The following is a 14,036-nucleotide window of genomic DNA, read 5'->3' on the forward strand; positions in this document are numbered from 1 at the left end:
TACTGGCCGACATGCCTCCTTGAAAATTGGTATCGACCCCAAAATGCTCTATCGGTGCACCCCTACTGAAGATATTTAAGTGTATCCATGTGGTCTGTGTGGCAAAGAACTAAAAAGACCTTAAAACTCTTAGTTGTGAAAATGCAGTCAGCTTTCTGGAAGAACCAAGGGACCTGCTTGCAAAAATTGTGTTGGAATCCACCAGCTTCATTGTCCTCAGCAACCTCAATACACTATTAGTAACCTCAGTACTTTGTAGTTAATGGAAACTTTGAGATTCTGTCAAGCTCAGTCAGCATTCTTCCATTCAGCTGGACATACTGTGGACCTGATGGGCACCTTAGAAAGGAACACGGCCAGGGAGTCTGACCACACTTTCACCTTGGCATAAATCAAGCCTGTAGAGAATTCAAGAATTTCCTCATTTTCAAAATATTCTAGGAGAGCAAGTCACTTGGCAGCAAAGCTAAGGCACTCACCATTTGGTCTGATAGCACATCTCCCTGGTGACTATTGCCAATGAAAGTATTTGCTTGAGTTTCCCACACTGACCAAAATTTCACAGGCAAACTCTCACAGATGGAAATGCAGAGATGGGCAGTTAGAATCTAAAATAGCACAGAAACAGAACAGAATAGATCTGTCATCAGCAGCATAATGACTGCTTACAGAACTGTGCCATTGTAGTAGAACAGTGATTCTCTACCCAGGTGCCACAAGATCCTTTCAGAGGTGCCACAGGCTGCCATGCAGTGTCAGCAGTGTTAGATTTGCAAACATGATTCACAAGATAAACTCAGAGATTTCAAATAGGAATCCATAGCATTGAAAACACTCTGACCTGATGTGGTCTTTCTAAGTTCCTTGCAATAGAAGAATTGTTCTCTCATTTTTCTGTAGTCAAAAACATGAGAAAACTAAGAGCTCACATTTTCTGAGGGGTGCCTTAAGTCTGAAAAGCTTGAGAACCACTACAGTAGAGGCATTTCTACTCCTATATAAGGAATCTTCTACTCTTACACCATCACTGCCATCTTGGCCATTTCTCTCACCCCTTCTCATTCTGGAACAAAAATTAATGGGTGCCAGCTCAAACTTCATAAGGGCAGGAGAATAAAATAAATGCCCATTCAAACGCAGAGAAAAAAAATAAAGGAATTAAGATCTTATGCATGTTGTTCCAGGAGCACTAACTGAAATCTTTGTTGAGCCCATGGATGTAGATATGAAACTGTATTGTCTGGGAAATAGTATTCCTGTTAATGGTGATATCAGTTAGAAAAGTGGTAGAAGATAGTAAAGGTAGGCCTTTCAGCTTCTGTCTGACAAAAGGTGAAAACTATACAAAGCCTCCTCTTATCTAATTAGCCACAGATAGCATCATCATTCCAGCCTTACTCAGATACTGGCCTATATTCTCAGGACAAAACTGCACCATTTTGAACAGATCCAAAAATAGGAAATACCACTGAAGGTAGAGTGAAGTAGAATTGTAAAACAGAAATAATTTAAGATTAACTGAAAGAAGATGTCTGTATGCTTCTATATACGCATCAGAGTGAATAGATTTCAGTGTCAGGAAAATATATTACTCAAAAATACAACATTCCCATTAACATTAAAAAATGCTCTGTCATTGGAGAAGCTCTTTCACTGGCCAAATTAGATATGCAACTGTTCATTTTGAAAATTATTGATATGCAGAACATTCTTCACAGTTATGGCAGCATAGTACTAAAGTGGGTGAGAGATACAATCTTTATGCCCAGTTACATCTATACATTGATTTTGCAATCCGTAAATGTGAGAAGAAAAATCATAGCTAAACATACCATGGGCAAAATCCTTATTCAGCCCTTACTCAAACCAAAATCTTTATAACCTTCAGAACTTAACCCCATGAAAACAATATCTTGTCCTGGACTGAAGTTCTCTGTCAGCATATATTTCCACCCTTATCTTACTTCCATTAAGTTGCTTTTTAATTTATTGAACTGGAAGGTTGCAGCCCCAAGGAATTCATAACTGGGGGAATTCTTAACAGGGTCTAATGGAGAACCAGCAGAGCCAATCCTTTCTTCTTCCCCTTGTAATCTCCCAAATAGATGGTAGATGTGGATGCTGAGGAGATGTGGCCAGAATATACCGCAAATTGGCTCTCTCCAGATGGCACAGGGTGTTCTGAAGCTCATATCCAGATGGTGTACTTTAAAGCAGCAGCCCCCAAGTCACTTTGATCTGCATTTGGACTGATGTAGAGCTAACACCAGCATATCAGCAGCCAGCTTTCTATCTCTGCTTCGACCATGACTGTGCCAAGGCCCTGTATCTCTAATCTCTCTGATTTGATAGGGAGAAAAAATAATTCTTTCAACCTGATTTGCTTTCAAGTACAGTATTTGGAGGCCAAAAAGATTCTAGCATTCTGGTTCTGTATACACAAACTGGCACTTCTGTATGTATCTGCAGTTCTTATTTTGCATGTAAATGTGCTTTTCTCTTCATCTCCCTCTGCATCTTTCTTTCTTTTCCTTTTCCTCTCTTTCACTCATATTTATGAGGCACCTATCACCATAAATTCAAGATGAGGGATGTATGCACACACAGATTTTACAGGCTAACTAAATCAGAGGTGTATAGCATAAACTTTTGTAAGCAGAGGGCTTTCTTCAGATGCTGTGAAGGGACTGCAGGAGGCAGACCTGCTAAATAGAAAGCAGTGATTAGAATACAAAAGGTAGGGGAGTGGGGAGGAAAAAGGAGGAGGCAGTGCTGAGAGAGGCAAGGTGGGCAGGAGAGAGAAAAACAAAGCAATTAACCCATTGAGGTTTATAAAAGCTAATCCAGATAATGGGATAAGAATCTGTAGTCCCTATTTAGACCATACTGAACACAGTCCAGTCTGTGGATGATTGCTTGTTCTGCAATTTCCCTTTGTATTTTAATCACTGCTTTCTATTTAGAAGCTCTGCTTCCTGCAGTCCTTTCACAGCATCTGAAACTTTCTGCTTATAAAAGCTTATGCTACACAGCTCTGACTTAGTTAGTCTATAAAGGTGTAAATCTTCTCGTCTTCTGCCTAACTTCAGACTAACAAGGCTAACTACCTCTCTCAAATTTTAGAGGTACGGTTTTCTGAAAAGCTTCCTCAATGTCTTGAAAATGAATTTATAAAGCCTTTGTTGAAGCATTACAGAGTACAGATGTCACAAGTGGTTTCATTAGTCATGTAGTTTAGTAATTGCTGTATCTGCCAATATGTTAACAAAAAGGACAGGAAGTGACTATCAGATAACAAGAGGTTCATTTGAATGAATGAGACCAGTACAGGAGAGAATTCTGTGGAAATGGTCCAGGAAATCTATAATGAACTATGATTTTGTACTGTGGCAGCACCTTGATAATCCAATCCCAGGTAAATGCTTTCGGTTCCGTTTTGCAGACACCACTGATCATATTGCAGAATGGTAGGTGATGGTGCATTCTGTCTGTGTTAGTACCTGTTTTTCAGATTAAGTGACATAAGTGGATCATCTGACTGCACGTGTTTCAAACTGCTGATATAATGGGTTGTCACAGAAGGGGTTACCTTCTTTAATAAATACGTTACTGTAAAATCTCTCATAAGTAAGCACTCAGCAGAAGAATCAGGAAAATACAAGTTGTTTAGCAGAGGCTGATCTCTGAGGGTCAGACAAAAATTGTACTGTAAATCTGAAGATACTTTAAGGTGATCCCTTCAGACCCTGAGGTACTTCCTGAAAGAGGATGCTTTGGTACAGGGTTAATTTTAGTTGTTCTATTATCAGGATAAACAAAAACCTTTTGCACTTGTGCTGCTGAGATTAGCATGAGGTTAGCTAAGGTTAGCATGGCTTTCCAGTTCAAATTATTGAGCCCCTGTTTACTTCTCTGGCTCACAGACAGCTCAGTAATCAATTGGTTCACAAATGCAAGTATAGGTATTCCACATACTGACCTGAAGGGTGAGAAAATTCCCATGATCATGCAAAGGGATCCCCTTTTAGTAAAAACCCATCCTCCAAGCCTTTTGCAAACTGACAAACTCAAATGGCAGGTCTGCTGCGATGTCACGCATCAGCTTGCTGGATTTTGTATTGCACGTTGCTGCAGCCAATTTACAACGCCTACCCACCATCTCCTCACTAGAGCGTACTACACAGTCTGCTCCAGAGAACAGAGAGAGGATGGGCAGGAAAATGAGACAGCAAAATTGGTGTCGTGCTTGTCAAATTGGCACCGTTAGCAGAGAATACCAAGACAAATTTAACAGCACACTGACTCTTTAAGCAAAGCGCAGTGTCTGCAGTCCCAGAAATGTGTGCACACAGCACATCCCTGCTTCTTAATGCAGACACAATCTGCTGAAAGTGGGGATTTGTAATTATCTAGGGGAAGTTTGGATCTCTGCTTAATTAGCTACATGCACAGCTTTATAAATTGTACGTTTTCCTTACAGAGCAAATATTATCAGTTCTATCTACAGTAGAAACAAGGTTAGAAGTAGCTGTAAGACACAAAGGGTATGATTTCTGAATAATGTTAGCAGTACCTTCTCCTTTTCTGTGTGTCAAAAAGGCTAAATTACTTTCTCTTGAGGAATGAAGAATGAGTGTGTAGACCACCAAGGGACAGTGAGTATCTTAGTTACATGGAATGAGACTTTTCTGTGAAAATCCCCCTTAGGTGTAAGCTGCTTATCTAGCCCCACTGGTCATAGTATCAAAATATCTTTTACCATTGTCTCAACAAGAGAAATCTGTAAGAATGGCATTTTCCTCAAACATATACAATCATTTGTCATGCCAGATCAGACTACTAGTCCATCAAATCCAGTATACTATATGTAGCAGTGGCCAGTATTCAGGTTAAGTCCAAAACCTCCAGTTCCTACTTGCCTAAAAATGCAGTGCTCTAAGTAGAAGTTCTTCCTGAACTTCTCAATTACTAGTCTTTTACCTTTGAGAATGAGCTTGATTATCCCATTAATGCATAGCTACAAGTTATATTTTCCCTGCTCTTTTAGTATGTGAGTACTTTCCATATCTTCTTTCTCTGTCCCCATCAGTCTACAATGAAGTGGTACAGCAGAAAAGGCAAGAAAAAAAATTAACAGCTGTTGTCTGGCTGTGCAATAAAACTTTTTTTTAAATGCCATTCAAATGCTGAAGCCAGAGAAACATGTTTGGTGCTGTGTTGTTTGGAAAGTACCACGGCATTTTCCTCCCCTCTCCCCCCCAACCCTCCTAGAAAATATACTGTATACATTGTAAAGTAAATGAAATTTCATCCTCAAATAGAGTGCTCACCAAAAGTTAATAAAACAGACTTGGGCTGCCAATCAAAAGTAAAGCTGTGAGATAAGGTGAACATGGTGCTTAATCAAAAGGACCCTCCAAAGAAATGGGATAAAATATTGAGTGAGTTGTATCTCTTCGTAATAAAGCCCAGCCACTGAAATCACACCGGCACAGTTCGCAGATGTCACTACGCAGTGAGGAAGTGCATGATCTATGCCTCAGGGTACGCTGATGATCCAGGCGGACCTAGACAGATTAGTTAGATGGGCGGACCAGAACCAGATACTGTTCAACACTTAGAAGTGTAAAGTGCTCCATCTGGGTAGGAAAAATCTGCAACAAACTTACAGGCTCAGTGGCGCTACACTAGCTAGCACCATGTCCAAAAGGGACCTGTGGGTCATAACTGACCATAAAATGAATATGAGCCACCAGTGCGGTGCTACAATTAACAGAGCAACCAATATGCTGTCATGCATCAACCAGTGCATCTCAAGCAAAAGTAAGGAAGTTATTCTCCTGCTCTACTTGGCATTGGTGAGGCTGCAGCTGGAGTACTGTGTCCAGTTCTGGGTGCCACACTTAAAGAAGGATGTGGAAAAGCTTGAGAGAGTCCCTAAAAGAGCCATTTATATGATTAGAGACCTGAAGAGCAAGCCATACAAAGAAAGGCTGAGAGATATAGGTCTGTTCAGCCTAGAAAAGAGACTTTGGGGTGGATTTGGTGGCAGCGTACAAATATATCAAAGGTGGACATCAGGGGGCTAAGCAAGCAACTGTTTGCCAAAGCTGGAGAAAACCAGGAGCAACAGTCATAAACTCCTAGAAGAAGGTTTCAGACTGGATATAAGAAAAAACTTTTTCACTGTTCATGTGTCCAGACTCTGGAATAAACTCCGAGTAGGGGTGGTACAGGCACCTACTCTAGAGATCTTCAAAAGGAGATTGGACACACGCCTTGCTGCAGTTATTTGACTCGAGCAGTCTTTCCTGCCCAGAGTAAGGGGGGCTGGACTCAATGATCTTACAAGGTCCCTTCCAGCCCTAAACTTCTGTGAACTAAACTTCTGTGAAATCTTTCTGTTTCTTAAAATAATAAATCACATAGCATCTGTGATTCTGAATAAACCTAAAGCATTTTGAAAACATCTAAAAATAATTTGCCACAATGTTGCATAAAGATTCCAATGACACAAAATTTGAGTGTCCCACCTTACTCAAATGACAAAGCCAAGGCGATGTTATGTGCATCATCTCAAATGAGCATTACTGAAACCCTTACATCTTTTCATACAAACAGGAACTTCTCACATGTCACAAACTTTTCCAATTGTTTTAATTCACTACTGAATTACTCAAGTTTTATGCTGGCAGAATGCCATTAAAATGACTAGTGTTATGTCATCATAAAACTGCTATAATATAGTTGTGAATTTGTCCCTCAGTTGGCTTTATTTTGTATTTTTCTTAATCAGTAAATTATTTTTTATATATATATATAAAAATATATATATAAAATAATTGATTTGTAAATAAATAACTAAAAAGAGTTCCTACTCCATTGCTCCAGGTGTCCTTGACTATTATGAATCCAAAGCAAAGTTCTTCCCCTGTTTAACATGGGAGGGGCAGGCAGGGGGAAGGCTTTATATTGGATTTGAGTACTGGCCCAGGGCAGGTGGCTGCTGCAGCTCTACCCCAGCTTCAACACAAGCCACAGCCACAGCCACAGCCTGGCTGGGGCCAGGGCCAGGGCCAGGGCCAGAGCTGCTGCTCCTGCTGATGCCACTACTGCTACTGCCACCTGGCCAAGCCTGGAGTATAAGGGACCAGTCTTATCTAGTGGCTAGGCCACTGAGGGAAGGCAGGAGCCAAGGGCATAATGTAAAACACAAGCTAAGTCTGGGTTTGGGAGCCATTACCGAATCCAAGGCAGGATACTCTGGGGAAGAATCCAAAACACAGGTTAAGTCAAGGTTCAAGAGGATGAGACAGAGTTACCAGATCCAGAGGGAAATCTAGGGGCAGAGTCCAAAACATAGGCAAGTCAGGGTCTGGGAATCAGATGCCACATTCCCAGATCAAAGGGAGAACTGCAAGTTGGAGTCCAAGAACAGAGTCAAGCAAGCTCAGGAACCAGGAAAGCCAGACAGCACAGGAACAGAGAGGCTTTTCCAAAGCGGATCTTAATCAGAACTATTGGACCACTAGGCAATTAGCCCAGGTGGGGCTGCCTGTTAGGGTCCCAGACATGGTGTGCTGGTACTGGGGCGAGAGCCTGGTCAGGGCTGAGGCTGGAGCCACTGTATGCTTGGTAGGCCTGTGCAAAGTGGAAAGTATTCGCTGCAGATTTGGTGACTCAGAGAGACGGTGATTCAGTATGGTGATTTGAATCACTGTCCTAATTCAATTCAGCTGAATCCAAAGATATTCGGTACTCAATCTTATTCGGCCATAGACTGTACAGGCAGGCACTAGGCAGTGCTAGTGGGAGCTGCTGGATGAGCCCCGGCTTGAGTCGGCAGCCCCAGGAGAAAATCTTAGATAGAACAGTATTGGGCCAAGTTATCCAACCCTGTGCCTGGCTGCACGGAAATGTTTCCTGACCAGCAGCTACACATACACCTCTTCAAGGGAAGCTGGCAATCTGCCCTCCCTCAGCATGAACAATTTCAGTCAGCAGTTAACTCAATACTTCCTCATCGGCCTCCAGAAGTTAGCAAAGACCTGCATAGGTTGTTGACTAATCAAGCTGCCTAGACCCAAAACAAGCTGTTAATCAAAACTTTACAGAGGTTGTCATGGAGGCATTTGCCTCCCACACAGCCATAGCATAAGGCCTTAATTTTTTTTTTTATTATAGTCTGTTGACTAGATCCTGCAAGGCAGTACCAGCACTCTGTCTTCCCTCCCACTTCTATTTGTTGCAAGCCACATACAGAACAATGTGACCTGTTGGGCTAAAGCCTAGGGAGAGGATGCCTGAAAACCACCTGGCTGACAGCTGAAGACACAGTGTTAAAGAACACCATCAAATCACTGACAGCAGATGGACTATTGGGGAAGAGGTTGCCCCATCCAGAGCCCTCCTAAATTTCCAGGTTCAGTTAATTTCTGGGGGCAGGCCATCACTGCAATGGACCAGTGACCCCTCAAATTGAACAGAAAAATAGCATCTGGCAAAGTCGGTTGTTGTCTTCAAAAGCTCATGCCCAGGGGTGTATCTGGGGGGGTGCACCACCTTCTACCACTGCCACTGCTGTCCCTGGCTGACCTGGGTGCAGGGGGAGTCCCAGATCTGCTCCTGTCCTGCATTAGCCATGGTTCAGCAGAGGGTCAGGCTTGGTAGGGGACAGCAGTGGCAGCAGCAGTGGGTGGATTTCCTCTTTCTGAGTCTGCTCCCTGCTCCCCCTCTCCCCCCACCACCCCATGTCCCATGCTGGCTGGTTGCAGGCATTGGAGGAAGAATCTGCCCCTCACTGCTGCTGCTGCTGTCACCAGCTGATGCAAGCATGGTGGGGATCCCCAGAGCCGCTTCTTCCCCATTCTAACCACAGGCTGCAGAGAGCAGCTGTGCAGGGAGGCAGTTCAGCAGGGGACAATAGGAGTGGCACACAGGTTCCTTCCTCTAGCACCTGCTCCTTGCCAATGAAGGACACCTCAGGGTGGGAGGGAGGGACCATGAGCAGGTGCCAGGAAGAAGAAACTGCATACCACCACCATTGGCCCCATCCAAGTCCAGCACCCCCTGCAGCTGCTCCTTATAGCCCATGGCTGGAGCAGGGCAGCAGTAGCTCTGGGGCTCCCCCCACCCTACAAGTCAGCCAGGGACAGCAGTGGTGGTAGCAGCAGATGGGTCCCCCTGCTTCTCCTGTACTCCCAATGTCCCCTGCCAGCCACACACCACCTCCATCTCACCACCCCACCCCACCCCAGTCTGGGGAGTGATGTCCTTTAGTAAATCCTGAATCTGCCCATGCTCATACTTCTATGAACCAGTTAGTCTCTTAGGTGCCATCCACCCTGCCCTATGTTCTGCCTGACTTTAGACTAACTCAGCTAACCACTTCTGCGATCCAAAGAAGGTAATCAATCATTGGTCCATGAGTATAATTTCCAAATTTCCTATCTCCAAGCCCATCCCCAAAACTAACACAATTCCCATCTTAGTAGAGTATCAAATAAAAAATATGATATTGAAGGAGCGTAGCACAGAATCCCAGAAATTAGTCAAGTCCCTGTTGGTTCATGGTTATTCCCTGCAGTGTGTGTGGGAGTAATACTTTCTATTAAAAGAGCTCATATATAAATGCTGTGGATCTAAAGTGATTATAAAGTAGCTTGGCTTCACAAACTGAAAGTTATGCAGGGTTCCCTTGGCTCTGTTATGTAGTCTGTTACTCAGTAGCTCCACCCCTTGGTCTCAAGTCATGTAATAGCATCAAGACTAATGTTAGTCATTATCTTCAGACAGCTGATCGGTATTACAAAATGAAAATGTCAGTGTTTGCAAAAAAATAAACATCCCCAGTATATTAGAGACTGAAAAATGGGAATCACACTCAATTTTTATCTTTCACTTCCACCACAGACTCCTTGTATAGATGAACCAATATGTTTTTCCCCCTCGACTGAGTTGGGAGACAAACTCCCCTTTGCATGTCCCCAGAGAGAAAATGCCATATCCCTGAGCAGTGTTGTCGCACTTACTGGGGGAAATTTGTGGCAAAGTACTAACGAAACTCTCACTCCCTAAACATCTGGCATATTAACAGTAGGATTGTGGGCTTTCTATGTAGTATACTACAAGAGATGATGCTCCCCTTGTGTATCTTAGGCAAAGTCTTATCAGCGACCTCCACAGATAGAACTGTGAATAGCAAAACCTGTCTGGCCACAGATGGGAAGAGCAGTGGAAGGATGAGGTATCTCCAAAACCCCTGGGCATCGAGTGTTTTCATAAGAAGTTGTGCTTTATAGATTTTGGAAATTCTTTTCTGCCTAAGCTCTGCTTTATAGATTTTGGAAATTCTTTTCTGCCTAAGCTCTCATGGGCAGTGAACATGTTGTTGTTCTCAGTACAGTGGAGTCCTAGTCCATGCTTAGGGCTCCTAAGCATTACTTCTGTACAAATAATAGTATTTTTCCATTTCCTTTTCTTATTCTCCATCACAGCCCCCCTCCTCTGATAACCTCACTCTACCTGTTTGTTCTCTATGTTCTTCCATCCTCTGTCCTTTCTCTTGCCTCTGATTTCCTCCTGCCCCTCAGTGTGTATATTATTGACTTGTAGATTTCTATACCAGTTGTGATCATCTAGTCAAACCTCCTTTATAGCAGGCTCCAAGACTGCATCTGTAGGAAACCCAATTTGTAAATGAATTAAAGTGCATCTTTTAGAAACACCTTCCAGTTTGTAAGATTACAGGTGACAGAGATCCTTCTGTACAGTTCTGCCACCACATGGTAGGTTTTTCCAGTTAATTTCCCTTTTCTGTTTAAAAATGTGACTTTTATTTCCCATTTGAATTTCTCAAGCTTCAGCTCTGGCTGATTAATTCTCTTTCTTCTTTCCTTCCTTGTATTTTTTTTTTAAATTGAACCTGACGGGGCATTGCCACAAATGTGTGTGTTGTGGAATCTTGAATGAGAACTCTGCATAAATAGGATGGATGGATTACAGCATATTTTTCTAAAGCTTTTTATGTACAAATTAACTTTCCCATAGTCCTGCGGTCTGTGACACTGTCCCCACCCCCCCACCTTCGCTTACACACCCACACCCTGTCCCCACAACCCCCCAACATGCCCTGTGCCCCCACACACACAGCCACACCCCCTTCCAAACTCCCCCCACACACCCACACCCCACCATAAATATCCACACACACCCCACCACATCCACCCCACAATCTACAAAACTAAGAATTTATTTTTGAGTTATTATGCAGTCACCTCTATATATACTATGCAAACACACATTATGACAAAAAAATTTTTTGTAATAAAGTTGAAATATGTTATAATAGGTGTTTGACTTTTAGCATATGATTTGGGTTTTTTATGGTTGTAAGATGGCAACCCCACCTCTCAAAAGGAGTATTTCCAGGAGGGCAAGGGAGGGCCTTTCAGTAGTAAAGGTCAGGGGTTAGGGGTGGGACGTCCAGTCTCAAGATGAGGACAAGGGGGTGGGGCAACTGTAAAGGGGTGGGACTACCCATGCAGCACTTGAGAGCTCACCAAAACTCGTAAAGTGGCCCTCCACCCAAAATAATTGCCCATCCCTGCCTTAGCACCAGAAGGTATTATGATCAGCCTCTAACCATTTTTGTGCCAACCCAATCTCCACCACTCCTGATGATGTCTGCAAACTTCTTTGGCCAGTGCATGGGCCATGTTTTAGTGTGGTGCAATGATTGGTGGGCCATTGGACACTGTGAAGTTTGCACTAGAACTCTGGCTCATTTGGCATACAAATTTCTGCTGCTTGGAGAGGGTAAATGGCTTGTGATCTGAAAGTTATTTTAATCCATATCACCTAGATTTGAAGATGGTATTTTAACCAGTGGTGTGCCATGGGTCTTTGGCACCCAGGGGCCAATGCTTGCATTTGCCCCCCTCTCCCCACCCCCATCCATGGCCAATCACTGAGTGTGGGGTGGGGGAGCTTCCAGCAGCCGATTGCTGGAGGCGGGGTGTCTCCCAGCAGCCAATCGCCAAACCCGAAAATGCTGGCGATGAAACCAGAAGTGCCCAGTCAAGGACCCAGCTGGCCTGGGCCCCCCCGCATCCCACCCTGTCAGTACGCCACTGTATTTAACAATGAACATTTATTCTTCAGGAAGTTGTCAGTGTGGTAGAAGGAAGAGATTTATCAGATATGTTGTTAAGCAGCACCCTGTTACCGAGTCTTACTTACAGTATATCTACCATTGGTTACATTCTACAGCAGCTTAAATCACCACTTCAGAAGAGGTTCTTGGCGTATTCATCAGATTGAGGGCTGGTATTTGATGCTATATCAGTCTATTTTCTGTGTGGTGACAGTCCACCTTTTTTGACTTTGGTATATGACTAGAGAAAAAATTTGAAAAAGACATCACTCACACCTTATTGTTATATTTATTAATTGATTTATTGTTCATGACAGTGGAAGACTAACAGTCTTGAACCAGAGTCTGGCATGGTGTAGGCAGACACTATGCAATCTTCCCACACCTGTCCCAGTGCACTTAAATCCTAACTTGCAGTTTCCAGTGCCAGTTCCTACTTGTGCAGGTCTACAAGTACAGCTCAACCCTGATCTGTAGTGCCCCATACTGTTTTTGGGCTGCATCCTCACACATCTCTAATAGTGCTCCTCAGTCCCTATCTGAAACATCCTTCAGTTCCAGTCATAGATCTCTGGGGCAGACCTAGACCTATATCAACTAGTGTGATGTCTCATCACATGCTCTTGAGTTAAATAAAGCAGTTGTGGACTCTTAAGAAAGAAAATACATCCAGTATATTTTACTACGATGGTACCTAAAAATATTTTCCTTGGCACTAATCTGTTTGTTTTGATTTTCCTGTAGCCCAGATGATTTACTGAATGCACTGAATGAGGGTATCAGCCGTGCTGATGTCATCATCACATCAGGGGGCGTGTCCATGGGGGAAAAGGTATGTAAGAGCGTAAATGGACCAGAAGAATTTTTATGGCTCATGAGATATAGGAAGGAAAGAACTGAGAATGATTTTTTGATCCTTGGTTGAATTCATAGGCTTGGCATTTAAAATAAACATCTCTCTGTTTATAGCTTAGTAGGTTTTAACCATAGTCACTGAGAGATGACAAACACAAAGCCCCATGGTGTCATTACTGAGTATAACCACATTGTGAAGGTCTGGTGTTTCACAAAAAGGAGAAAAGTATGAATATTTTCTTGTATTAGAACCAGTAATGTTCAAGTCCTTTAAGCTTCTGCGGGTCTTGGAGCAGTGATTAAGAAGGAAAGTGCTCGTTTATGTATTGCAAAGGGGTAGTGTAGTGATGGAAACACATAGACATTAGGAATGGGCTGAGCCCACCACTTTTTTTTTTACAAAAGCTATCAACTATCCCTTGGATGCAAATAACTTTGTTCAATCCTTATCTATACTGCAGCTTCCTAACTGTGAAAGGCTCCATATTTCACTACCAATTCCTTGAGGCATCCCATCATCTCACATTGGACTTTTGGTGGTGGAAATGAAATACCTGTGAGCATGCAAAAAATGGCAAATTAAAATGAGGACTGAATGGAGCCATCAATCAAGAAGTTGTCTCATGACAGGAAAAAGTTGTAGCTTTCCAAATACTTGAACGTAATAGACTGACAAGAAAATGAGAAAACTGATGGGAACTTCAGGGGCTATTGTTTCTACAGAGGCTTGTCATTGATGGTTTCAGTATTCAGTGTTCCCACATGGACTGTTCTGATAATAGTATAAGTTCTTCTAAGATGAACATTAGAAGTTAACCAAGCCCCAGAGCAGCAGCATCTTGAACCCAACTATTTTCAGCAGAGAGTGCACAAAGAATTTTGGGTTTCTTGAACTAATGGATTGATCCAAAGTATATAATTTAAACTTATGCACAGGAAGTGAGGACTCACTAGTATTTTCCTTTTGCAGTAAATTTAGACAACTATGATCTATGGGTGTGAATTATACAGTGTTCTCAAGAAATCA

At 42.8% G+C, this 14,036-nt stretch overlaps 1 protein-coding gene across 9 annotated transcripts in view; it reads left to right on the forward strand.

Moving 5' to 3' along the window:
* Positions 1–14,036, forward strand: part of GPHN (gephyrin) — a 612,917-nt gene that overhangs the window by 579,084 nt on the left and 19,797 nt on the right. For all 9 annotated transcript variants that reach the window (XM_090033171.1, XM_090033172.1, XM_090033174.1 and 6 more), the window contains one exon: positions 12,899–12,986. In XM_090033171.1, coding sequence (XP_089889297.1) covers positions 12,899–12,986 — 88 coding nt within the window. The remainder of the gene's footprint in view (positions 1–12,898; positions 12,987–14,036) is intronic.

Source organism: Crocodylus siamensis, chromosome 2, assembly GCF_052110815.1.
Source record: "Crocodylus siamensis isolate JL-2025a chromosome 2, ASM5211081v1, whole genome shotgun sequence".
Lineage (NCBI taxonomy): Eukaryota > Metazoa > Chordata > Crocodylia > Crocodylidae > Crocodylus > Crocodylus siamensis.